The sequence below is a fragment of the Chiloscyllium plagiosum genome, unplaced genomic scaffold (genome assembly GCF_037043375.1).
Source record: "Chiloscyllium plagiosum isolate Xiang-an unplaced genomic scaffold, Cpla_swu_hap1 HiC_scaffold_17, whole genome shotgun sequence".
Taxonomy (NCBI): domain Eukaryota; kingdom Metazoa; phylum Chordata; class Chondrichthyes; order Orectolobiformes; family Hemiscylliidae; genus Chiloscyllium; species Chiloscyllium plagiosum.
The window spans coordinates 42,346,814-42,374,657 of record NW_028270155.1 but is presented as its reverse complement, the minus strand read 5'-3'; the positions used below and the strand labels follow the sequence as shown (position 1 = coordinate 42,374,657).

Below are 27,844 nucleotides of genomic sequence, written 5' to 3'. Positions count from 1 at the left end.
GGCCTGGAGGTTCATGCAGGCTAGACCATGTAGAGGTGACAGATTTCCTTTGCTAATAGATGTTAGTGAACTAGATGTATTTTTGTGACAATTGATAACTTTATCAACCAAATTACTAAGACTGGCTTTCAAATCCAGATTTTCATTAATTGATTATTAATTCCATCAGCTGCCATGTTTGGACTTGAATCTGTTCCCATAGCATTAACCTGTATTGCTCTCTTGCTAGTCTAATGACATTCCCAGGAGAAAATGAGGACTGCAGATGCTGGAGATCAGAATTGAGATGTGGTGCTGGAAAAGCACAGCAGGTCAGGCAGCATCTGAGCAGGAGAATCGATGTTTCAGGAATATTACAAATTTCATCCTGATGAAGGGGTTATGCCTGAAATGTCAATTCTCCTGCTGCTCAGATGCTGCCTGACCTGCTGTGCTTTTCCAGCACTGCACTTGACTAATGACATTCCCACTAAGCTACTTTCTTACCTGCTAAATTACCACTTCTACGTACTGGGACCATTCTTTAATAAAGATTTGGATATGCAGTTTCAAACTTTGTGGGTGAAACTAACCAGTATGGGTAATGCAAGAGAATAACAAGGTACTAGAAGACGTTCAGAAACCTGCAGAATGGATGTGCAAATGGCAAGCCAACTTCAATATCAAGCCTTGTAATGTGGTGAGTTTTGATAATGTGTAGAATAGCAAGTAAACATAGATGCAGATATCCTCAAGTAGAAATATCTTCTGTGTAAACAAGCAAACAAACAGTTTCCTTTATTAATGAGCACACTGAGTCAAGGGTATATATCTACCACCTTCTGTAAACTCAGTATGACTGCAATTATTCAGCTCGCTCTTCAGATTTTTATTTGCCTGGCCAATGCTCTAACTGCAAAACTAAAGAAGTCTTTAGATTTCTGTTTCATTGAGTCTTCAGTCCAGGCCACATCCAGTAATCTGTCCAGGAAATTAGAAAAAATGAGCAGAGTTGCAACAAACAGCAGTTGAGACAATCCACAACATTTTAAAACTATCAGCAGACTAAATTAAGTCATTGTGCTGTATTTCCTGATGTTAACTGATTCTTTTAAAAGTTCTGGGATACAGAGCGACACATTGGCCCCAAAAAAGTAATCCAGTTCTTTCTTGCATCTTGCCCCGTGTAACAAGTTTGCTCAAATCTGTCCCTCAGTTTGAGATATTGTTTAAATGCAATTAAACTAATACAGGGTTGAAAGCTTTACCTCCAGTACTGCAGAAGGTTAAAACGAATATCCTGTCAATTTTGTTGGAGGTGAGGGGGTTGGAATTCCTGTTTAGTCATTTCTAATAAGTATATAGTCTTGGTTCCCATCTCATTTCTGTGAATCTTTTGCTCCTGGTAATATGGAGCCCGGAGTGTTGCACACAGATTTGTAAAACTTTATCTGTAATCCATATATTCTTCTACTCTACTTCATCTTCTACTTAGATTTGTCTAAAACTGTATGTTGTGGTTATAGGAAGATAATTATGAATATATCCCATATGAACTCTGAAAAGTTGCTTTGCTAAATAGAAGGAAAACTTTTAAACAAATTGTCATATGAAGCAGTTGAAGATAAAGCATAGATGCACGTAAGGGAAAACATTGATAAACAAATGAAGGAGAGAGATATGGAAGAATAGGGTTGCCAGTAACTTTTATGCAGAATGGAAGCCTGTATGGAGGAGATTGACCCTTTTCTGTGCTTTATACAAGGACTCCTTTAACACTGAAACTGAACCTACTTATGACTAATAACTAGATCAATCCATGATTAAAGTACTCCTCCTGTTTTCTGTTATGTTTCTACTAAATTATATTTAAGATGTCTAATGACACTTACTTTCTTGAGATTAGTTTCAATTTTTAGAAAAAAATTGATTCAAGGTGAAACTTGCAGAATTAAACTAATAACTAAGCATAATTTGTGTATTGAGGTTTACTGTGCTGTTTGATTTTTGTACCCTTCAACACTTATCTTTTTCTGTTTCAGGGAAGTTGTAACTGGAGATATCAATGACTCCATGGACTTTGTGCTGCTGAACTTTGCAGAAATGAACAAACTCTGGGTACGCATGCAGCACCAGGGTCACAGTAGAGACCGTGAAAAACGTGAACGTGAACGTCAGGAGCTGCGAATCCTAGTTGGTACAAACTTAGTCCGGCTTAGTCAGTTGGAAGGAGTTAATGTAGAAAGGTACAAACAGGTGAGAATTCTGCTTCTGTGCCTGTTATGATTTAATATTCAATTATGAAACTAATCTTCATCTTATTGCAATGTCTACCCAAAGAGATTTCCTGGATTAGGTTGAGATTCAGAGAAAAGTTATTTATTGATTTTAGTTTGATTCCAACCTTGAGAATGTACCCAAAATAAATTGCTTAATAAGTATTAGGATCTGGATTTGTACTTCTGGAAGAATTATTTTTATCAAGGAAAGTTCAGGTAATTTTCTGGTCCTTTGTCCGTCGTCTTAGGAGCTAGTTCAGATGAAAGTAAAGTAGCCATAGTCTTATCAGACCATAGGGCTGCACTCTCATTAGAATAAAATAACTGGTAGTGTTTTAATCTGAGAATCATCACCCATTAGGGGAAGAAGTTGAGAAGAATTTCAGCCAGTGAGGGGATTTGAACCCATGCTGTTGGTGTCACTCTGCAGTGCAAACCAGCCATCCTACCAACTGAACTGCATGTGTGACTCTGGTAAAATAACTTGAAGTTATGGCATGTTCCATAATGCATGTGAAAGGAGAAAATTCATTTTTACAAAGAAAACTGCTCTGACCAAATTGGGATATATAGACCCAAATTTTTCCCTTTGGCTTCTGAAATTCATGTCAGGCTCTTTATGGTTGAGAGATCGTGTTCAAATAATGACTGGAATCTCTGAGTGACAAAAGTAGCCTTTTTTATTCAGCAATCACAGCACAAGTTAGAGGTGATAATAGAATCTCTATATACAGTTCTTACAAGACCCCTTTTGTACACAGTTCTAACATATTAAAATTCCATTACTATGGTGTTACTATTTTATCTATAGTACACAGTTTTGAAGGGCTTCTGTCTTGGGAGACAGGAGATGGGTTAAAACATGCTAAGTGCTGGCTGTTACTTCTGACAGGATTAAGGGTGTCTGTTTTGTTTGCTTGCATAATCGAAGTGTGTTTTTATCTTTTGTGTTAATAAAAATACTAGTTTTATATGGTCTAAGAAAGGACATCGAACAGATGACTAGCTGGGTTGTGAGATTTATTTCAGTTTCTTGCTGAGATAATGGCTCAGTTAAAAGGTATTTAACAGGTACTTAATCTATTCCGGTCTGGGAGATGGTTGGTAAGGGCTGATTCATATTTATAATGTTTTGTGGAGACTTGACGGTAGATGGTATTTTTCTGTGTGCCACACTTATTCAGAGATAAACACTGCAAAAAGCAAGGGCTGATAAGGTGTGAAAATGCAGTAATAATATGAGCTAGAGAGTGAGTTAATAAAGATAACCTATAATGCAATATCTCAGATGGTCTTCAAAATGCATATGTAATTCATTACTGACTTGGTACTCATGTCAGGCTTTCTCTGAGTTTTCATGATGGATTTGGGTTCACCAGTGGAGTTTGCAAACTGCACTGCAATGATGGAGGGGAGTTGAGGTTGGAAGGCTCATATTGGTTATCTGAGACACAAGGCCAGCTCTGTTGTTCAAAGGGCCCTAAACCTTGTGCCTTCCCTTTACATTCAATATCTACAATGCAGCGTGGTCAGCTGCCATGTAGTAGCAATGAGATTTCTTTTGTGTTAAAGTAAGTCAGTAACAATCTAATAAAACTCAAGAATATGAAACAAAGTCTTCAAACAAAAGTTTAATCCCTTAAGTGACCAATAAATGGTGTAATCAAGCAACCATGAATTCAGAAACCACACCAAACGCATACCCAGGTTAATGTTGGGACCTTCGCTGTTTGTAGTATCTATAAATGATTCCCACTTGAACATGGGAGGGTTGATGACTTAATTTGAGAGTGATAGGAAAATTAGTGGGTAGAGTACTGTATGTGGTTCTGGAATCCACATTAAGGAGGAATGTGATTACACTAGAGAAGGTGCAGAGGAGATTCAGCAGGTTGTTGCTTGGGCTGGAGAGTTTTGGTTATGAAGAGAGATTGGATAAGTTCTTTTCCTTTTACGCAGCAGAAACTGAAGGGGGCACAGGCATGATTTGAGATATTTAAAATTGAGGCATGTAGACAGGAATAAACATTTCCACTTGGTGGAAGGATCAATGATCAGGTGGCATAGATTCAAGGTCAGGGCAGGAGATTTATAGGGGATGTAAGGAAAATTCTTTTCAATCAGATGATTGTGGGAATCTGGAGCTCATTGCCTGCAAGAGTGGTAGAGGCAGAAACCCTCAACACTCCCCCGCCTCCTATCATCCTGCGTTCTTATTTTCCAGACCCCATTTCATTATTATGTACCTTCTCTGCACATGCACAATGTGGACTTGAACATAAAGTTTTGACAAAATGTGGAACTGTGCACATGTTTCCAGATGTGTGTATGCACTATTACCTACAATTCTATGCATCCTCAGACAATGCAATATTTCATTTGTGACCTCTCTTTTCTAAAATCCAGTGGATGCAAACCTAAACTGCTTAGCCTCTCCTCACAGGTATTAGCCTCTGAAGCCTCTCCGAATTGCTTGCAACATTTTTTACATCTTTCCTTGTGTAAAGAAATTAATACTGTACACAGTATTCCAGATATGGCATCATTTTATAAAATAACCTTTTATATTGTTTGCCTTACGATAAACGATGTTTTGTCTAACGTTGTGTTTAGTGTGACTACACCACTAAGTAGGTGCAGCAACTGTTGACCATTTTCAGAATTTCTGCATGGTCACTGTTATGACATCTTTTTTTCTAATTGTTGAATTGTACACAAACCTTTTACGATTCATGCACAGAGTACCCAAATCCTTCTGCAACTCTGAGCTCTCTATTTTCTCCCCATTCAGATAGATAGGGCGATTATAATGCCAGAATGGCTGCCAAAAGAAGTGCAGATGAGCCCAATAATGTTAACTGGCCGTAGTGCTGAATTCCTGAATGTCAATAGTTGCACCTACCTAGTGTGTTCACAATAAACACGACCTGAGACAAAATGTTTTTTCTTCTTGCCGAAATGGGCAGTTTTATATTTTGCCATGTTGTACCTCATTTGCTAGATCATTTACCCACTCACCTATCAATATCCACTTGTAACCTCCTTGTGTTCTCTTTGCAACGTACTTTCCAAATCTACTTTTGTTATCAAATTCATTGACCATATCTTTGGTCCGATTATTCAGATTATTTATATAAATATTGAGTTACAGGCACTGATCCTTATGTTTCACAAACACTACTCATTTCTTTGTGTGTATTCTTTTTCCGTTTAGTCAATCTTGTATTCATGCCCATATGTTGCCCCTACGCGGAATTTTTATTTTCTGCAATACTTTACACATGGCAACTTATCACAGAATCTCTGCAGTGCAGATAGAGGCCATTTGGCCCATCAAGTCTACACTGACCCTCCAAAGAGCGACTCATCTCCATGCTATCTCCATAATCTCATATTACCATGGCTAATTCATTTAACCTACACATCCCAGGGCACTACGGGGTAAATGTAGTGTGGCTTGTCCACCTAACCTGCACATATTTGGGTTGAGAGAGAAAACTGGAGCACCCATGCAGATATTGGGAGAATAGTGCAGACTATGCTCAGACAGATGCCAAGGCTGGAATCTAATGTGGGTCCCTGGTGCTGAGAGGCAGAAATGCTAATCGCTGTCTTAAGATTCTGGCAATCTATGCATTGTACATACACTATTGATAAAGGAGAACTAGTGAATGTTAGTACTTCAAAGAATTCAAATAAATTATAGTTATCGAGTCATAGAGGTGTGCAGCATGGAAATTGACCCTTTGATCCAACTCGTCCATGCTGATCGGATATTCCAAATTAATCTAATGTCCCATGTGCCAGCATTTGGCTCTTATCCTTCTTAACCCTGTCTATTTGTACACCCATCCAGATGCCTTTTCAATATTGTAATTCTACCTGCCTCCATCATTTCCTTTTGGCAGATCATTCCATACACGCACCACCCTCTACATGAAAAGTTGTCCGTGGGTCCCTTTTTATATCTTTCCCCTCTCTCCGTAAACCTATGCTGTCTAGTTTTGGACTCCGCTACCCTGGGGGAAAAAACCTTGACTATTCACTCTCTATTCCATGCCCCTCATGATTTTATAAACCTCTGTAAGGTCACCCCTCAGCATTCAGTGGAAATAGTCCTACCTTTTCAACTTCTCCTCCTTATAGCTCAAATCCTCCAATCTTGGCAACATTCTTGTAAATTTTTTCTGCACACTTTTAAGTTTCACACCATCTTTCTTATCATAGGGAGACCAGAATTCAGTGTAGTATTCCAAAAGTGGCCTAACCAATGTTCTGTACAGCTGCAATATGACCTCCCAATCTCTATATTCCATGCACTGATTAATAAAACCAAGTATACCAAACATCACCTTTGTTATCCTGTCTACTGTGACTCCACTTTGAAGGAACTATGAAACTATACTCCAAGGTCTGTTTGTTCGGCAACACACTCTCTTGGACCTCCCTATTAAGTGTAAACATGATTTTCCTTTCACCTGGTCCCTTCACCACCTGATTCCGGACAGAGCAGGCATGAGGAGCTGAATGGCCTACTTGTGTTCCCAATTTTTATGCTCCTGTTGATTTCTATTTGATCCTGAATTTTTCTATTATATTCCTATAATTTCTTTATTTTTCTTTAATTTCTTTAACTTGTAATATCACCCTATACAATGTTCAGCTAACCAGCCTATAGTTTCCTGCTTTGTGTCTTCCTCACTCCCATTTGACTGTCAGAATGATTCCAATTCCTGCAGGTTTCTCACATTGCTCGAGCTCTCAGGGAGGTCCTTTTTTTTTGTTTGTTTCCAATACCTGAAATGGTGCATACATGTGCTATGTGGGAAGGAATAGTCGTCTTGTGATCCCATGATCTGGAAAGAGATTTTGCACTTTGCACCCAAAGATTTTCAGACATGTCTAAATGCCGTAAAAATAGTATGAAGTCAGGAAAATTGCTCCTGCAAAAAAAAATTAGTTCTGTCTTTTGCAAATGAAGTCTCATCTCATCTCTAATCCGCCCCCATCCAGTGCTCAGCCATTCTGTACTGATCCAGGCCTCTAATCCGCCCCCATCCAGCAAATGAAGTGAAAATTCTCTCTCTCAAAGGTTACTAGTGTGGCATTTTAAAATTATTTTGCTTTTTTATCAGTTTCTCCTATATAAATTTCCATGTCTTTTAAGTTTGAATTTTAATTGTAGCTCATTTGAATTGGTATTTGATGAAAATGTGGTCAAAGGCTCACTAAAAGCAAAGACTGTTATTTCAGTTTAAATTTAAATAGAACCATACTATCTTTATACCCCTTTTAAAATTCCTGATGAGTTTGGTGGATTGCGTATTAAGTTGAAGTGCAGTGGACCGATGTAGAAAAGAAAAGCCGTTTTTCATTCAGTGAGGCACTACAAGAAAAATGATTTTTATAAGTAATGATTGAGGGAAGACTATTATTCAAAACACTGGAGCAATTGTTTGATCTCCCAGAACAAGCAGACCCTGTCTCACGTTAATATCTCACTAACTCTGAACATTCAGTGCTTCCAATCCTTAGTGTGTTAGCCGAAGTTTATGACTTGGAAAGTCTGCATTTATGCTCAATCCCACAACACTTGACCAGAGAATACTCCAAACTGACTCTGCTTTTTTTTCTAGATTGTGTTAACTGGAATATTGGAGCAAGTTGTAAACTGCAGGGATGGTTTGGCTCAGGAGTATCTCATGGAATGTATTATTCAGGTAATTGTTTTTTCTTTGATCTGCAGATATTTGTGTAACAAATAACATTTCCTTTAATGAATCATTTTGTGTGAGGACAGCTTGATGAAACTAATGAAGCACTATTCCTGAATGTTTAGCTATTGGCTTGCAATTGAGTATTACTTGTAAGGAAGTTCTGTTGAGGAAATGAGTGGAAACAGTATGCTGTTTTCCTCCTCCTTCCACCCTCTAAAATTTGATATTTATTGGGAGGAGCAGTGCAGAATGTGAATTTCTGAAGGTTAAGATCAAAATTTTCTTTGGCTATTGGAGATAGTATCAGTGAACTTATTCAAGGTTGAGTTAGATTTTTGATAAATTTGAGTTTATAATTATGGTGCGCAGGCAGGAAGCGTGTTTGAGACCACAGCCACATTAGCCTGGATCTTTCTGAATGGTACAGCAGACTAGAAGGGCCAGAGGATAACCTACTGTCCCTGTGTCTATGTTCCTACATTGAATAAGGTTACTAAGCTCCTCACCTTAAACTTCTTTCCTCTTTACTTAGACATGTTCTTACCTTTGTGCTGAAAGTAGTCCTTATAGTTGGGGTTAGTGCAGTCCCAACACAACTTTAAAAAAAGTGAATTTAAATTGTACTTTGTTGTTCATTGGATAAGGTAGAAATGTTTGATCATAAATTTGTTCTTAACATTCAGATACTCAGTTAACAGCAATGTACTGTTTTAGAGCAAGGTTGAGGTTATCTATCCATTTTGTTTGTGAATCTTGTTGAAAGGTGCTTCACAAACACTTTGGTCCTCAAACTTTGGAAATCACTGCCTAATATGGCGTACAGACTAGCAAATTTAGTGACATTGCATAGGATCTTAGTACATAATTTAGGAGCCCCACTTTATAAATCTATGTAAGATCTTCAGTAAAGTAGTTGTTTGTTGAAAATGCCATGACCTTGATTGGGTCAAAAGTATATGCTTTTTAGTTGAAGGGTGCCATGCCTCATTGCCATCTGTTTATTTAAGACTTACCACAGGCATTAGGTTATGACTTTTCTTTTGTGTAAAAGAGGTAAAGAATCCACATTTAGAGGTCTGGAAATACGCAAGCCTTTCAGTTCTTTAAGTAACAACTGCAATGTTTACTCACTTGGGCTATCAATGCATTACATCTCTCTCAATTTGGATAACATCTTATACTGCATCCTTCCATGCTGCTTTTAAAATGTGTAACCATTTTTAGGAGAACTCGCAAGTATTTCTTGTTTTGCAGGTGTTCCCTGATGAGTTTCATCTGCAAACGCTGAATCCATTCCTTCGCTCTTGTGCAGAGCTCCATCAAAGTGTTAATGTCAAAAACATCATCATTGCATTGATTGATCGGTAAGACTACTTGGATGAATTGGATTCTGTTAAATTTCTTTGCAGTTTCATTCAATAAATATGTGATTTTACATTTTGCTCATTTGAATTGCTTTCAATGGTTATTTTATAATTTTTAGATTGGCTTTGTTTGCGCATCGTGAAGATGGCCCTGGAATCCCTGCTGATATAAAACTATTTGATATCTTTTCTCAACAAGTAGCTACAGTTATACAGGTGAAACTGACTTTATTGTTTTTTTCTTTGTCCATGGCTCTTTATTTATGAATTCACAACTCATGTATGTTAGATGTTTTTGAAATTCAAGCATTTCCTAAGCTTAAACTTAAGGGTTTGCTGTGCGCTGACAGAGCCTTATTTGCATAAAACCTGTTTGGCGTTTGAACCTGGTGTGGGATGTACCTCAAGTCAATAAATTGATATTCCAGTAAAAATGTGAACAACATTTACGCTAGTGGCGTGCATCTGAGAGATGTGTGTTTTGATTGAAGATGAGTTGGTAACTGAATTTTGGAAAATTTTCAGCTGCAATTGAACATAATCATGTATGTGATATAGCTCTGTATTTACTATCTATTTTTGATGTAATTTAAGAGTTGGTTTAGGATTTTTGGGTTAGTGGCACATAGGTTCTGTGAAGTTAATTATTAACTATTATTGCTTGGATTGGGTTACAACTTAGCAAGGTAAACCTTTGTGCTTTAGGGTCTGTTAGAAATTTCTACACTTAAGTTCAGGCAACATAGATTTTTTTTCAGTTGTACATTATGGCAATTCTTTGAAGTCCTTGTATGGAATTTGTCATATAGAGTCGTGCTCTGAGAAGGGAATATAATAAAACTATATTACCTTAGAATAAGGAGTTAGTGATTAGGCCCAAACTGGAAGTGTTGGGCAATAGCAGTTGAAGGGTTTATTTTGACCTGGGAACATTTAAGCTCAGGTCTATGGTAGCTCCAGGAAGAAATTATTAGCATTTCAAATTTGGAGCTAGTCATATTGTCTTACGGCTATTGGTGTTAAAAGACTTTTTTGACTATTGTGCAAGGATTGCTTTTGGGTTCAGTACAATGGAGTTTTTAATTATAAATGCTGAAGTGTTTTGGTATTAATGCGATTATACTTTTACTGAGTGTTTAAAACTCTTTGAATTATAAGTGGATGATTTAGTTTCTTTTATCTGCAACATCTGTTTTTATTGTGAGAATAAAATTTACCATGTTTGTCAGAGAGATCTCTAAAACTAAAATACAGTATGATCTGTCAGTTTGATCCATCTCTGTTTCAGTTTGAGATCTGACTTGTCCAGTACAACATTAATTGGGAACATAAGTTTGTGTGAGGCTAAAGACGTTGTACTAGCATCACATTTAACATGTAATCTGTTAGACATTTCCTCCCTACTTTGTCTCCTGTTTTGCTTGCAAAATCGTTTAACATATTGATAGTGAAAGCAAGTGAAACAGGACATTTGGGATTTGTGAACCGGACAACCAATGGAGTATCTTCTGAATGTGAAATTTGAGGATTTAGAAACAAACACAGGAAGGATGAGATAGTGAGTGAATAAACAATGTGTTCAAAGAAACAGAATGAGAAAGGAAAAAGACTGCATTGAGGGCAGGGCAAGGAAGAGACTGGGTAAATATATTAGAATTTGATATGTTTAAAATCACAACAAAGGCATGTGATTTGGCATTTGAAATAATTTTCACTGCCTACTTATTGGCAGTTATTAACTCTTTGCATATCAAAAGGCAGATTTGCATTTGACCGTCTGAATTGAATTTAACGAACAATTTATAGATAAATACAAGAAATCCCACAAAAATCAGCTGATTTTATTGCTACTGTTGGAACTATATAGATTGGACAGAAATGTTTTGGATATTTAAACCTCATCTCATTTCCTGTACCATTTCAATCATACATTGCTGTTAGGTGTGTTATTATTTTGGGAGCCAATTTGGGGCTCTTAAATATATTGAGTTTGTGTTGAATTTTCTATTGTATAGCTGCAAAATCTCAGTGGGTTGTCTGGTTTGACTATCTGTTTGCTGGCCTCTTGAGAAATTTTAGACATTAAGTTCTCCCCGCAATTGTAGAGAGATTGATGTCTGATTAATGTAGCTATCAATAGTGTCATAGTTGCTACCCACCCTGCTTCCCTGTTTGAGTAGTTTGTCATATTGACCGTTCCTGGAGTAGATTTGATTGAGAAGGTTAAGCCAGTACAATTTTGCTTTTTGATTGCATGTTCTATTACATAAAATGCCAAGTAATAATTAATTTCTACAAAAATGTTGTGTATTGTAGAGTATCCCATTACAGAAATGACAATACATGGAGATCATAATCCCAAGGATGAAGTCTACCAAGACCCAGAGATTTCAATGCTTAGCTCCACCAGTTTCTTTGCTTCACCTAGTGATTCGTAATTTCATCAAGTTTCACTTTGCAGTCTGTTTAACATTTCTATCTATCTTCCCTTTTTGTACTTAAAATCCTTAATCCTGATTTCATTCTCTGCCATTCTTTATAATCTGTTGTATTGTAAGACTTGCTTCTCATTTTTGTGTAGCTATGCTTTTTTAAGTGTGATGCTATTCTCAATGACCTTATTTAACCATGGATGGTGTGTCCTCTCTTTAGAGTCACTTTTTTATAGTACAAATATGCTTATTTTCAACATTCTGATACAGAAACTTAAATGTTTGCCACTTCTTCTCAATTCCTCTATCTTCTAGCCTAATTTCCCCAATTAACTCTAGCTCAGCTTTCATGCCAATGTAGTTGCCCTTATTTGAGTTTAAAATACTAGTCTTCAATCCACTCTCCCTCTTCAAGCTTGATTTAAAATTCAATCTCATTATAATAGAATCATAGACTCTTAGTGTCTAAGCAGGCCATTTGACCCAACGCGTCCACACCGACTCTCTGAAGAGTGTCCCACCCAAGCTTTCCACTCAATGCCAGCTCTCCAATTCAGGCTGTTTCATCAACTGCCAATTCTTTCATTCATGGCTGGCAGCCACACTTTCTTTTGAGCCCAAATCTCTCTGCCACTCATCTTTCCATCTCTATCCTCATTGAAGATGCTCTTTAAAATCGTCTTCTGATTTAGCTTTTAATTACCGATTTTAATTGTTGCTGTTTTGACTTGGTGTCAGTTTTTGCCTTGTAATATATTAATGATAACTTGCATTGATACAGGATGTAGTGCGATTAATTTTGAATTAGTCAAACCAACAGCACTTGTGGATTTGCTGGGGGTTAACATCTTCTTTACTGTGAACTTCTGTTGCACAATTGTATTGAGATGGAGAACATTTTCTTGCCATTAATGCTAACCATTACCAACTCTGGTGTAAGATGAACAAATGTCAAGTAAAATTCCCTTTTACCCTGATCTAACCTCAACGTTGAATGTGCTTGTGTGGTATTTGTCTGAGCCGTATCTTTGCGTGCACGTCCTGTGGAGTAGTTTATTTTGCTGGTGATAGTTAATCTTGTGCCATGTGTTTAGGAATTGTTTTAAGAAAAGTGCTATAGCCATCCCAAGTTCTATACCTTGATTCCACCAATTGTCTTGTTCACTGACAAGGAAATAGGAAAAGAAATGTGATTGTTTAATCAATAGGAAGGCTAATGTTTTGTGTGATTGAAGTAGTCTCTCAGGTTATTATTTTAAACTCACCTTTGTTTAACGTTCTGTAGTTCCTGTATTAGCAATTCTGGCAGTTAAGAATAAAGTCAATTTACTAAAAATTCTTCAAAGTAAGATTTGATAAAAAGACTTGTTTATCCTGTTTATATTTTCAGTCAAGACAAGATATGCCATCTGAAGATGTAGTATCTTTACAAGTATCACTGATCAATCTGGCCATGAAATGTTACCCTGAAAGGGTGGACTATGTTGATAAAGTTCTTGAAACAACTGTAGAGATCTTCAACAAGCTTAATCTTGAACAGTATGTACTTTTTTCAGTTTTAAATATGCTTTTATCGCAAGTTAGGAATTGCTGTATGACAACTTTGTATTTTAAACAATGCTTGAGTTTTTTTTTAAATGTTCACTTTCAAAAGCTGTGGAAGAATTCATTATTTAAGTTTTGTTTTTTCCTCCACTATATATTTAGTATCGCTACTAGCAGTGCAGTTTCTAAAGAGTTAACTCGGCTTTTAAAGATTCCCATTGACACCTACAACAACATCCTGACTGTATTGAAGTTGAAACACTTCCATCCTTTGTTTGAATATTTTGACTATGAGTCACGCAAAAATATGAGCTGTTATATACTAAGCAATGCGCTTGAGTACAACACCGAGATAATTGGACAAGAACAGGTAAGATTTCATGCATGTACTCTGCAATCTTTAACAGGAACCACTTCATTTGTTATAGTAATTAAAGTAATGACAATAGCAAATAATGCAAAAAAAACTTGAATTTTGTTTTTGGAAAGATGTACTTTTGAATATAACATTCTGGCCAGAAGTTTATGTAAGAAATTAACTGATGGAAATGTTGTTGTTATACTATATTTTGATACAATTAGGTGATAAATCTGGTTCTGTTGTGAACAAGGCTTTAAAAGTACAACTTTCCCAAAGCTGATTTGATATTTTTTTTGCAATGCAAATTGAATTGATGCTTCTGAACAGTCACTTGAAAGAAAAATGCTTGTGGCATATTTACCACACATCGTGTTCGTCATGGCTTTGGAAGCTGCTGTCTAAAAGAGCCTTGATTCATTTTGTCAGTGCATCTTGTAAACGGTATGCTCCACTGCTACTGTCTGGTGAAGGGAGTGACTGCCATAAGCAGTAGAAACCGAAATAGGCCATTCGACCTATGAAGCCTGCGATAGGTTTAGGGTTCAGTAGATAATGGCTGATCCAACATTCCTCATGTCCACTTTCCTGCCCTTTCTCCAAAACCCTTGATTTACTTACTGGTCAAGAATTTATCTCCGCCCTAAACATAAGAATTCTGTCCCCACAACTCTGTGGCAAGCGGTTCCAAAGAAACTCATTTCTAAGAAGAAATTCTTCCTTGTCTCAGTCTTACATTGGTGCTCTTTTATTGAGAGACTATGCTGTTTGGCCCTAGTGTCTCCCATGAGGGGAAACATCCTCTCAACACTTAACCTGTTCAAGCCCCTTAAGAACCCTGTATATTTCAATGAGATCACCCGTCATTCTTCTGAACTCTAGTGAGTCTCAAGTTGTTTAGCCTTTGTTTGTAATATAATCCCTCCATATCAGGGATCATCCTAGTTAACCTTTCTCTAAACTGCTTCCAATGAAGGAGACCAGAATTGCTGACACACATACCAGATATGGTTTCAGTATAAAGATTTCCATACTCTATAGTCTATATCCATTTGAAATGAGGGCTAGCATTTCATTAGTTGCTTTGATTCCCTGCTGCACCTGTGTGGTAGCTTTGTTTCATGCCCAAGTATCTCCAAGTTATTTTTGCAGCTTTTTGTTCATTTAAATAAGGTTCTGTTCTCTTCTGAAACAAACAACTACATGTTTTCCCCACATTCAAATCCATTTGCTGACTTTTTGCCCACTTAACCTATCAACATGTTTGCATCCCTCCTTCAACCTGTTTTTTCACCTTTATTGTTGTCTGCAAATTTAGCTACGTTACATCTGCTTCCTGTCTCCAAGTCATTGATATATATCGTGGAACCCCACTGAACATTGCCACCTTGGGAAAGAACCCCTTTTTCCCCCATTCTGTTTCCTGCTCAATTCTGTATCCATGCCAATATACTCCCTGCAACGCCATGAGCTCTTAGTTTATGACAACTTTTTGTGAGATACCTTCTTGGTACCTTTGTGGATGTGGTGCTCATTTAAATGGGCTGCTTTGTTTTTGATTGTGTCAAACTTCTTGAGTTTTGCTGGAGCTGCACTCACCCAGGCAAGTGGGAGTATTCCATCACACACCTAATGTGTGCCTTATAGATAGTGGACAGGCTTTGGGGAGTTGGGAGGTGAGTTACTACAGGAATCCTAAATGTTAATCTGCTCTTGGAGCTACAGTATTTACATGACTTGTTCAGTTTGTGGTCAAAGGTAGCCCTCAGTGTATTGATGATGGAGGATTCACAATCATAATGCCTGAATAAGAAGAGGTAATGGGTATATTCTCTCCTATTGAAGATGGTAATTGGTTGGTACTTGTATAACATTCATGTTACTTTGCTGTTTTATCAGTCCAAACCTGGATATTGTGGGCGGCACGGTGGTTAGCACTGCTGCCTCTCAGTGCCAGAGACCTGGGTTCAACTCCCGTCTCAGGCAACTCTGTGTGGAGTTTGCACATTCTCCCCGTGTCTGCATGGGTTTCCTCCGGGTGCTCTGGTTTCCTCCCACAATCCAAAAAAATGTGCAGGTTAGGTGAATTTGGCCATGCTAAATTGCCCGTAGTGTTAGGTGAAGGGGTAAATGTAGGAGTATGGGTCTGGGTGGTATACGCTTTGGTGGGTAGGTGTGGACTTGTTGGGCCGAAGGGCCTGTTTCCACACTAAGTAATCTAATTATCCAGGTCTTGGTGCATTCGGGCATAGACTGTTTCAGTATCTGAAGAGTCTTGTTATGTTTTTGAAAGAAGGGAAAATGATGTTTCTCAGTGGTATTTTGGATCATCTGGCCACGAAAATATGATGGATGCTGGAAATACGTGGGTCTCTCAGCATCTGTGGATGCAAAGACAGATTTAATGTTTCAAATCGATCAAGTTACGTCGGTATGCAGATATTTGATCCAAGTTCTTGCAGGATTGAGTGTTTCAGCCAATCAGTTTGTGTATTAATTGAGGCTTTGTAGAATTGTGCTGTTTTCATAGATGCCATTTTCCTTATACAGGTTGATGCAATACTAAACCTGGTGTCGACATTAATTCAGGATCAACCAGATCAGCCAGCAGAAGATCCTGACCCAGAAGATTTTGCTGAAGAACAAAGTCTCGTTGGTAGATTTATTCATTTATTTCAATCTGAAGATCCTGACCAACAGTATCTGGTATGTTAACTTGATGGCTTTAGGTGGTGCTCCTTTTTCTTTTTGTAAATAAATGAAAGATTTTGGCTATTGGTGTAAAGGCATTTACGACAAATATTTTCCTTCCATTTAATAAATGCATTCTTTTTTAATTTTCTTGACATGACTTTTTCTTTGTTAGGAGTTCTAAGTTCTGACTAACCAATTTTAATACTTATATTTGGTGCTTGAGCTATGAGATTTACTGTCCTAGTGTAACTATGTAGTTTGGAGATTGTTTGATCACATTGATTTTATGGAGTTGCTGTTAGGACTTTATCATATGGAATTTGTACTCTTGAACTGAGTTAATATTTATATGCATAAAAATAATGATAGAGAGCAGCTTCTGTGTTTTGTTTAAAAACGTTCACCAGTCACTCAATTATGTAAAATGAGAGCAAACCTTCACCAAGGGAGTCTCAAATGGTAGTGTTATGAAAACTTGTGTGGCTAAACTTGGCAATTTAGAAATGCAAAATATCTAGCCTTAGGAACAAAATTTATTTAAAGCAACTTGCTTCTGTCTCTTGGACTGCCTGAACCAAAGCCTGTCCATAAGCTGAAAAAATGGAATGTTTTTGTAAGAGCACCCAGTGCTGGCTGAAGCCAGCTGATGGTAAATGGCTCAAGATGCTTTTGCATACTCTGCTCCCATATCACTAGGCTGCTGATTGTTGAAAACCAGTAGTTGATCAAAGCGAAATAGCTGAATTGGGCAGTCTGCACATGGAAGAAAATCATGGCTGCAAGCCTGGTCTTGAATGCTTGTATTCCGTAAATGTGGTTTTAATGTGCAAGACTTGCAGAGCCCACAGTGAAACAAAATACAAATAAAAAATATTTAGAGGGTTAGTAGGTTGCTATATCTGATTTTCTGACAAATTATAAAATCGGCATTAAATAAAATCAGTAAGATAAAATTGTCTTTACTGCCTTGGCATTGAGGTCCTTGAGTGGAGTGCAATGGGAAAAATGGTTGCAGTGGAAAGGGAAACTGTACATCCGTTGCCAAAAAATTTATTTATCCCCTTCAATTTAAAGAATGGAAAATTAGGTATGTTCAATTAGATATTTGTAGTTCTTTCCCTTCCATATTTTGCTCTGCATTGAATCTGAGCCATATGTAATATCCCATTTGTTTTGAGAAATATATCAAGTTTTGATACAAAGTAAATGTAGTGGACTGAAGAGGTTGCATAATATATGACGCGGCACGGTGGCACAGTTGTTAGCACTGCTGCCTTGCAGCGCCAGAGACCCGGGTTCAATTCCCGCCTCAGGCGACTGACTGTGTGGAGTTTGCACGTTCTCCCCGTGTCTGCGTGGGTTTCCTCCGGGTGCTCCGGTTTCCTCCCACAGTCCAAAGATGTGCAGGTCAGGTGAATTGGCCATGCTAAATTGCCCGTAGTGTTAGGTAAGGGGTAAATGTAGGGGTATGGGTGGGTTACGCTTCGGCGGGTCGGTGTGGACTTGTTGGGCCGAAGGGCCTGTTTCCACACTGTAAAGTAATCTATGACGAGTGAATTTAAGTTTGTGTAAAATGCTTTATCTGTTTTACAGTGAAACAAATTCTGAAAGTATATTGTTCTATATGAAATATTGAGACATTTTCCATTAATTCTGTTGAAGTAAACTTGAATTTTTATAAACACTATCCAAGATAGAGGTTGCACTTCATAAATTTTTTCATGAAGTGACAGTTTTGGACAAACATTGCAAATAGTTGACTACTTCAAGTTAATGAATTTTTCAAAAGAAAATTCTGCTAATATGAATTTTGAATCTAGTGAGTTATTTAATTTGATAACAATTTGTTTATTTCAGTCAGTCCACAATATCCAAGTTCACACTGCTTAAGTAACAAGTAGGAAGTTCTTCCTTGATCATTACAGGTCGCAACAAAATAAAATCAGTGCAAGGCTAAAAGTTGCGCTGCTGTTGATATAACTTGTTGAAAGCTGTGGCAATTTAAATTTCAAATTAAGATAAGCATATCTGAAGTCCTACTTAAAGCACTGCTTTCCCTCCGGCTTTCTTGAGGGCATCTTCTTTACAATGCTGAAGAGTGTCTACATCTGTAGTGTGTAAAGTAACTTAACCCATTTAAAGCAGCCTAAGATATCAGGAGGAGCTGATCTGCAGAGAGGATTATTTTAATTAAAGTCTGTCTGGTTAGTTTGTTAGATGGAAGAGTGACCATTCCCTTCCCATTGAATTTCTGCAAATAAACCAGAATCTTTTAGTTTTCAATATACAAAAAAAGCTGAAAATACTGATCAAACCAGGTAATATCTGTGAAGCGAAACATTCCAAACTAGTGACCTTTTCATCCAAGCTTGAGTCCTGTTGAAAGGTCGAGGAGAAAGTGAGAACTGCAGATGCTGGAGATCAGAGCTGAAAATGTGTTGCTGGAAAAGTGCAGCAGGTCAGGCAGCATCCAAGGAGCAGGAGAATTGACGTTTCGGGCATGAGCCCTTCCTGAAGAAGGGCTCGTGCCCGCAACTTTGATTCTCCTGCTCCTTGGATGCTGCCTGACCACCTGTTGAAAGGTCATCAACTAAACTGTTTGTTCTGTTTTTCTCCACAGATGTTGCCTGACCGATTTTATGGTACAGCATTTTCTGTTCTGTTTTTGATTTCCAGCAACTGCAATGTTTTGTTTCTTAACTTTAGTTGACCCAGCAGACTGCATTCTCAATATTATTTCTGGTTGCTTAGATTTTATAAAATAAGATGTAAATGTGTGCATTGAGATCAGTAACAGCTATATTTGCATTGCAGAGTTTTAATATCTGAACTGTCCAAAAAAAACTACATTTGGACAGTAATTTGCAATTTAGAACTGGCAGATTATTCCTACCAGAAATCCTATTACCACATACTTCTGTGCTGATGACTCTAAACTGGATAAAGCAATTTAGGAGGGTAACAGTTATTTCTTAATATAAGCAATATGACTGTGGTTGCAACAAGCCATCAGTAATCCTCCCAGTATCTCTGTGGCAATCCTGTAGAATTAATTCAGAGAACACCGTTTTAATGTAGAGTGGAGCTGTAATTAGTTCCTTTAGATTTCATGAAAAACAATTTCATCGGTTGACTGCAGAAGTCCCTCCAAGTTATGGCATGATGTTTGTCATGGCACATTTGTCAGACATTCCTGGAATGTCTGCACCATAATGAAGATATGGATGTGCTATAAATGTTACATGTTTGCAGCAAATTGTCCCAGTCCTCCGATTTCCTGATGGAAAAAAGAATGGAAACTGAACATATAATATTAAATGTCAATGTATGTTTTTATTTTTAAAAAAGCGTTTTCACATACGGACTGCAGAGGAAATGCAAGGGATGCTTCTTGTATGTCAAAACAGATTTTTACTAATAGAAGCACTGTGTTTAAATTTCAGTGCATCTGATTATTGGAAATTTGCAGGCCAAAAATAAAATTGAATTGTTGGATCTCATTTGACCTAAATTTTAAAACTTTAAAAATAAAAGGCATTTCTATTCGACTTAATCATTACTAAAGCTCTTAACCTCACAAATTGATGGAAATTTACTATCATTGCCACAATTGTGTGCACACTTTATATGGTTTCAGATTAAATATACAACTCTTCCTTTGTAGAGTACATCTTTGAAAGGAAAGTGTATTTTTTAAAACTGCTCTTCTGTTTAATGTCCTGTTTCTTTTAAACAGATCTTAAACAGTGCCAGAAAACATTTTGGTGCTGGTGGCAATCAAAGGATTCGTTTCACTTTGCCGCCGTTGGTTTTTTCTGCCTATCAGCTGGCCTTCTGCTACAAAGAGAATTCAAAAGTGGTAAGCTGGAAAATTTTTAATAAGTGCTTTTTTTAAATTAGCGAGAAGAATGGATCTTTCTTGTTATTTGATTATTAGTGCTGAAATTGATATTATTCTCTTTCTGGCTAGCTCGTCCAGGTTATATGCCACCTTGATCATTTTGATTTAAAAGTTGATGGTCCAGGTGCCTATGATTTAAAAATTAGGTCTTTTTCAAGCAATATATAGTTGGGGTGAGAAGACTAGTTGATCAATGCTTGTTTGAATACTTTGTACTTTTAAATATTTGGGCAATTTTTACATAAAACCATGACATTTTGTGTAGATTTACTTCGATGGGGGTAGGAATAGGAAACTACAGTTAGTGAGGAGAGACTGTCTTTGCTGAAGAAGATAAGACAAAAGGAAGTTTAATAGATGTAAACTGAAAGGTTTTGACAGTCTGGAAATTTTTTCTGGTTGAGAGTTTGAGAGATAATCAATTTAGAATACCACAGGGGCAGAAGAGGTTAATATTTGCAGATGATACAAAATGTGGTAATTTTCTTAATGAGAAAAGCAATATAGAGGAACATGAGACCTTGTATTTCATGTTTACCTGGTCCTTGATTATTTCTGGATTGCTTTAGGAATATTCTGGCACAAGTATAATAAGTCGAGTGTTTCTCTGCTGTATCTATATTGAAAAGTTTGTCATTTGAAAATTTCTTTGCTGTATAATAGTTTTTCCAACTTTTTGGTTCACGAGATATACAGACCACCTTCCCAATTGGCTGCAAAGAGACAATATAAACTGTAAAATCATGTGCAATTTCCATTATGTAAATGCAATTAAAAATAATGAACTGGACTTTTGATATGTATTGTTGAGCTGCAGTTTCTGATTTTTATTTAGTGCCCTGCATTTAGTTTTAATATCTTTTCTGTAAGTGGCTTTTTATTCTATAGTATTACCAGTGGCTGAGTACAAAAAGAGCATTTTTATTGCACGAATTGCTTTATATTTGTGCATCCCGTTCAGCAAGTAGTGTTCAACTAAGGTGAACATCTAATAGAGGTTTTCCATGATCTGAAAGTTATGGATCAACCTACTTCAAAAATATTGTTTTGTAAAAGTTTGTGCTGCGCAAAGTTTTAAGTAGCTGAATTTAAGCTTATTTATATTTCTTTTTATAAACCATTTAACTTCAAGATTAGCATGGTAATTAATTTTATATTTAATGTTGGTCATGAGAGTAATATAGTCATAGCATGGAAACAGACACTTCCATGACAACCAAGTTTCCCAAAACAAATTAGCCTCACTTGCCTGGGTTTGGCCCATATCCCTCTGAATCTTTCCAATTCATGTACCTGTCCAAATGTCTGTTTTAACTTACCTGCATCTACCACTTCCTCTGGAAGTTCATTCCACACATGTTAAAAACTATTGCCCTCATGTCCTTTTTAAAACTTTTTTTTAAACCTCTCACCTTTAAAAAAAAAATAAAATAAAATGTTCCCTAGGAAAATACCTTTTTTTTTCCCTATTCAGTGTATCTATTCCCCTCATGACCTTTATGAGCTTCTATAAGGTTACCCCTCAACCTCCTATATTCCTACAAAAAGAAGTCCCAGCCTCTCTCTTCCTGGCAACATCGTTGTAAATCTTTTAAATTGCACCATGTCCAATTTAATAATATCCTTCCTATAACAGGGTGACCAGACTGCATGCCGTATTCCAGAAGTGGCTTCACCAACATCCTATACATCCTCAGCATGATGTCTCAATTCTTATACTCAAAGGTCTGAGCAATGAGGGCAAACACTCCAAACCTCCTCAACACCATGTTTGTCTGTGGTGCGTATTTCAACATATATATCTGAATCCCTAACTCTCTGTTCTACAAAACTATCCAGGGCCCTGCCACTCAGCCCATTGACCAGGATCTCTTAGATAATCTTTTTCACTGTCCACTATACCACCAGTTTTGGTGTAACCACAAACTTACTAATCATGTCTTCTATATTCTCATCCAAATGATAAACTAAGTGGACCCAATACAGATTCCTGCAGAACACCACCTCCTCACAGGCCTCCAGTCCATAAAACGATTCACCACCCTCTCTTCTACTGGCAAGCCCATTTTGTATCAAATTGGCAAACTCGCCCTGAATCCCATGAGATCTAACTTTACTAATTAGTCTACCATGTTGGTCCTTATCAAAGCCTTTTACTGTTTCAGGCTGCACTTAGTTGGTGAATTTGGGTGGCTCTCTAAATTTTCATGTCAAACCATTTGACCCGATTCAATGATCGGAGTCCATGTTCATTAAGTTAAACAGTGATCTCACTTGCATTGGTAAATGTTTTGACTAATTCATAATTCACACATTGCTTTGACGCCACTTACTTTATACAAGTTGATGGAATACGAATACACAGTTAGTTCTTGCAGCACGGAAGCCGACCATTGGGTCCAACTCATCCATGCCTGCTAGATATCTTAAATTAATCTAGTCGCATTTACCAGCACTTGGCCCATATCCCTCTTAAACCCTTCCTATTCCAATACCCATCCAGGTGCCTTTCAAATGTTGTAATTGTACCAGCCTCCACCACTTCCTCTGGCAGCCCATTCCATACACTCATCGCCCTGCGTGTGAAAATGTTGCCTCTTAGGTCCCTTTTTGTATCTTTCCCCTCTCACCCTAAACCTATGCCGTCTAGTTCTGGACTCCCAACACTTGTCTATTTATCTTATCCATGCCCCTCATGATTTTATAAACCTCTATGGTCATTTCTCAGCCTCCAATAGTCTAGGAAAAACAGCCTCAGCCTATTCAGCCTCCCCCTATAGCTCAAATCCTCCAACCCTGGCAATATCCTTGGAATTTCTTTTCTGAACCCTTTCAAGTTTCACAACATCCTTCTGATAGACCAGAATTGCACACAATATTCCAAAAGTGGCCTAACTAATGTCCAGTACAACTGCAACATGACCTGTTGCAATTACAATGGATATAGCCAGTGTTTGATTAGTATATTTATATTTTTTTAGACTTGGTCCCAGTTGCACCTTGTATTGACTGTATGGTAACTCTTTCCATCTCAACTGTTGGCATCCATGATATCCTGTTCAACTGGAGGCTTAGTTTCAGATCATAACTTTTCCATCTCTCTGATAATGATTACGTAACTAACTTCTGTTCCTTCCTCAATTCCTTTGTTCCAGAAGTCTTAATTGCTGCACTTTACATTTCCAGGCTAAATTACTTGATTGTTCCCCTTTCCAGCCTTCAGTCTTTCATACTCTCAAATCTTGCTGTATGCAATTCTGGCTTATCAGCCTTGTCACTCCGCTGGATCACCATCCCTGAACTATTACTTTATTCCTTGTCTTTGGTTCCTCAAAGAACTGGTTCCTCTCTCCACAAAGACTCAACATAACCTACCTGCTGAATCTTTCCACTATGTATCTGATCCTCCACCCAAAATGCTCATTGTTTTTGACTTTTGCTATATGTTTCTGACCCTTCCACTTGTAATGTTGATTTCAGCTGGAACTTCTCTGCCTTGTTTCCTTTCTTCCATCACATCATTTGGAAGGAAAAGAAAAGCAAATTAAAGATTTGCATCTTTTTTTTATTACAGCAATATCAGTTATTTCTGCAGTATTGGTGGGAGATTGATACTGAGAATTTATGGAGTCAATTCATCTGAATCCATGTGCTTCACAAAGTTGGATTGGTTAATGTCAGATTGATTACAGTTTATGCCAAACATTTTATTGCTGTGACCTGAGTAGAGTCCCAACTCTTTTTTTTTTTTAAAAAAGACCAGCTGTGAAATTTTCTTTGCCTTGAGCACTTTGTTCATTTATTTCATCTTCTAGGATGAAAAATGGGAAAAGAAATGCCAGAAGATATTTTCTTTTGCCCACCAGACTATCAGTGCCCTCATTAAAGCAGAGCTTGCAGAGTTGCCTCTCCGTCTATTTCTGCAGGGAGCACTTGCAGCTGGGGATATTGGATTTGAGAACCATGAAACTGTGGCTTATGAGTTTATGTCACAGGTAAGGATTAATATTTGTGTGGCAGAAATTTTTCCAAATATTGGAAAGGAAGATATCCTGGCAATAAAATCTAAACATTTTGGCTATTATTTTTTTGTAAAATCAGTCACTAATATTTGACTTTTCATCCTGCATGTCTCTTAAATTCCCAATAAAATTTTCTGCATTAGCATGTTACAATTGTGGCAAACAATTCTGAAAGCTGTCATACCAAATCTTGTAATTGTGACACTTTCCTGATACAACTATTTTCCAGGCATTTTCTCTGTATGAAGATGAAATCAGTGACTCCAAGGCACAGCTAGCAGCAATCACATTGATAATTGGGACATTTGAACGCATGAAATGCTTCAGTGAGGAGAACCACGAGCCTTTGAGGACACAATGTGCATTGGCTGCTTCAAAGTTGCTTAAGAAGCCAGATCAATGTCGTGCTGTTAGCATCTGTGCTCATTTATTTTGGTCTGGGCGGAACACTGATAAGAATGGAGAGGAGGTAAGAATGTTAAATGTTTAGCCATCAGTATGCCCCTTAAAATATAATCTGACCTTTATGCTCATGTTTATTAACTTAATGTCAGCTTGCTGTAAAATTGTAAATATTGGTAAGAATTATTTCATCTCTCAACATGTAAATAATTACATTTAAATGCCTTGAGTTTCTAAAAAAACAAGTAATCTCTAAATAGTGAAAGGGTATTCAGTTTGACTGCATGTTCAGAAGGCTTAAAAGTTTTGCCCTCAATGTCTCCATATGACATACGACAATTTGAATTTAATGTAAATAGAATAATTGATAAAATATTGTTAATCACTTTGATATTTTCAAAAAATGTAATTGGTGTAATACCATAGTGCTTAAAACTAGAGTTGCATTTCAGAAATTTTTAGAGTTTACTGATTCAGTGATTAAATTGAGAGATTGATGTAGGCTTAAGTGTAACTTCATAAAACCTCTGTCTTAGAAATAATAGGAAATTGTTCTTGTAATTAGAACATTTATTTGAAAATGTTGCATGTATATTGTTTTTGGGATAATCGGAGGGAGACCATTGCTGGTACTGTGATCATGAATTGTTACTTTTATGTTTTTGGTTGCTTAATTTGAACACATTGAATTGTTTAATTTCTGCTTTCTCCTCCAAGATTCATGACGGCAAGCGAGTGATGGAATGCCTTAAGAAGGCTTTGAAAATAGCCAATCAGTGCATGGATCCATCGCTACAAGTACAGCTCTTCACTGAAATCCTTAATCGATATATTTACTTTTACGAAAAAGAAAATGAGGCGGTGAGCTTGAATTAGTGATTATTGAATTATTTACTTTGACAGTTGTCCTTTTAGCAGATTTTTAGTAAAATGTGCTTGCATGTATAGGCTTATTAAAAATGAATAACTTATCCGCTTATAATACATCAAGCAAACTAAGTGAGTGCTGCTTTTAAAGGTCTGTGCTGAACTGATAGATGCTATCATAATGAGAGGGAGCATTACATATTTTGGACTCCACTAGCTGGAAAGTTCTCTCTCATTGTGAATAGAAATTATGCACTAATGTTTTAAGTAGGAATCATTAACTGAAAAGAATTTATCTTCAGATCTGAATAGTCCTAATGGAGAAGGCAGAACAAGCAGTAATGTTTGCTACATAAACTATTTTTAGATAAATATTTAATTACCAGGCATTATATTTCTTAAAGTGTGTTGATACATTGAAGAAAATAGGTGGGCAAGAATCATGAGGTGTGAAAATAAAATGAGTTGGTGTAAATCTCTCCCAAGAGATTAAGGAGCAAAAGGTGTTTTTTGTCCAGTCATAGTGCTCTTTCAGTTCAAATGATTCTACACAGCAACACAACTTTTTTTTTGACATGCAGACAAATCTGTTGCATGTTCTTTTCTAGTCAGGACAGTATGGAGGTGGAGGGTGCTTGGTTAATAATTGGTTTTAGCTACTTCACATTTTTCTGGGGAACATAGTCAAGGTTGCTCTTTGGGATCACCATCCAGTTGACTCACTTGATAAATCAACAAGATCAGTTTTAGCAGTGATTATGACCACCACTTCAATGTTTGCACTGTTTCTGGATAGTCATGGTTCCCATGGATGCCTGAGTAAGGTGTTTCAAGGCCGCTACACATGGGAGATCTATGTTAATTAGACACTGCATTGAAAAGAGGTGATGCAATGAAAGAGCAATCTTCAGTCACTCTTGTTAACCTATTTGTACTAGTTCTCCCAGTCTCAACCCTTTCGAGGTTTGACAGCATGAAATAAGTTGTATATATGGCATTTTTAGCATTTAGAAAAATGTACTTAATGAGCATATTGAAAATGAATACCATGAAGATTGAAAGAGGTGATCAAAGATAAAGATCTGACTGAGTTTGAGAAGATCTTGTAGATTTCACATGAGCAGTGCAGTTTGTACCTGATGACCAGATTTCTGCCCCACCTAAATGTTAAAACACCTCAAATCCGGAATGACATTGCATCTTTTTTAAAACTGTTTTTGACCTCTGTACAACTGTTAATGCAGATAAACACTCTCCTTCAGTTCTCTCCAATTCAGTTGGGCTGCCTTGTTATGAACTATGAAACCATAATCAAAGCGTCCCTGACAATGGTTTCTTTTACTGTACATTTTTTTTCTCTCTGCAATCTTGGATCAAGCCCTGCTTCTTTCCACTTATTTGCTTGTTGCCTTAGTGATAATATCAAACTGTATGCATGATGTTCCTTTCTGAATGTGGCTGTTACCTCAGTGGAATATTCTGTTTAGACATATTAAGTGTGCAGTATTAAAGGTGATAAACTTTCAAAGTTAATAATATTACAAACTTAAACTTTTATATGCAGGTGACTATTCAAGTTTTAAATCAGCTTATTCAAAAAATAAGGGAAGATCTCCCAAACTTGGAATCCAGTGAAGAAACTGAGCAAATTAACAAACACTTTCACAACACGCTGGAGCATCTGCGTCTGAGGAGAGAATCACCTGAAGCTGATGGACCAATTTATGAAGGTCTTGTCTTGTAGCTGAGCACTACACAAGTTATAAAGATTCCAGAAAACAAAATTAAAATCACTATTACACCTCCTCCTTTTCTGTAGTGGATGGTTATAGAACGTGCCTTTTAGACATGCCAAGACAATAGGAATGCATTGAAGTGTATCATTCATAGAATATTCTACCTATTGACTATCTAATTTCAAGGATTTCCGCCAGTAAAACTAAAAATCTTTTAGGATGTCATTTAAAAGATTGTTTGTTTGATTGTTTGTTTGTTTTATCTATTGCAGCATGACTTGGATTTACCTTACATATTTCAATTTGAGCAGAAAGGTAACCATACTAATCTGTTTTAAACTAAATTGTCCTGCAGTTTAATTGTAAAATTCCTACATCTGAATGTCTAAAAGTTAGCTGTTTCAGCAAACCTCTGTTGCAGTTTACCACGTTATGTTTGTGAGTCAATTAATTTAAAAGGCAGTAGTTTATTTCAGCTGAATATCTGTACTTGAAATCTTTTCTCCTGAAGCTGGAAGTTATAAAATATCCTGTTGGATTGAACATTA

At 37.0% G+C, this 27,844-nt stretch overlaps 1 protein-coding gene across 2 annotated transcripts in view; it reads left to right on the top strand.

Moving 5' to 3' along the window:
- The window catches only part of vps35 (VPS35 retromer complex component), a 42,951-nt gene extending 15,473 nt beyond the window's left edge, over positions 1 to 27,478 (top strand). For both annotated transcript variants that reach the window (XM_043706895.2, XM_043706896.2), the window contains 12 exons: positions 2,022 to 2,235; positions 7,895 to 7,978; positions 9,230 to 9,339; positions 9,459 to 9,555; positions 13,162 to 13,310; positions 13,479 to 13,686; positions 16,225 to 16,380; positions 20,105 to 20,227; positions 24,085 to 24,264; positions 24,521 to 24,760; positions 25,411 to 25,554; positions 27,125 to 27,478. In XM_043706895.2, coding sequence (XP_043562830.1) covers positions 2,022 to 2,235; positions 7,895 to 7,978; positions 9,230 to 9,339; positions 9,459 to 9,555; positions 13,162 to 13,310; positions 13,479 to 13,686; positions 16,225 to 16,380; positions 20,105 to 20,227; positions 24,085 to 24,264; positions 24,521 to 24,760; positions 25,411 to 25,554; positions 27,125 to 27,304 — 1,885 coding nt within the window. In that variant the 3' untranslated portion in view covers positions 27,305 to 27,478. The remainder of the gene's footprint in view (positions 1 to 2,021; positions 2,236 to 7,894; positions 7,979 to 9,229; positions 9,340 to 9,458; positions 9,556 to 13,161; positions 13,311 to 13,478; positions 13,687 to 16,224; positions 16,381 to 20,104; positions 20,228 to 24,084; positions 24,265 to 24,520; positions 24,761 to 25,410; positions 25,555 to 27,124) is intronic.
- Positions 27,479 to 27,844: the final 366 nt, after the last annotated feature.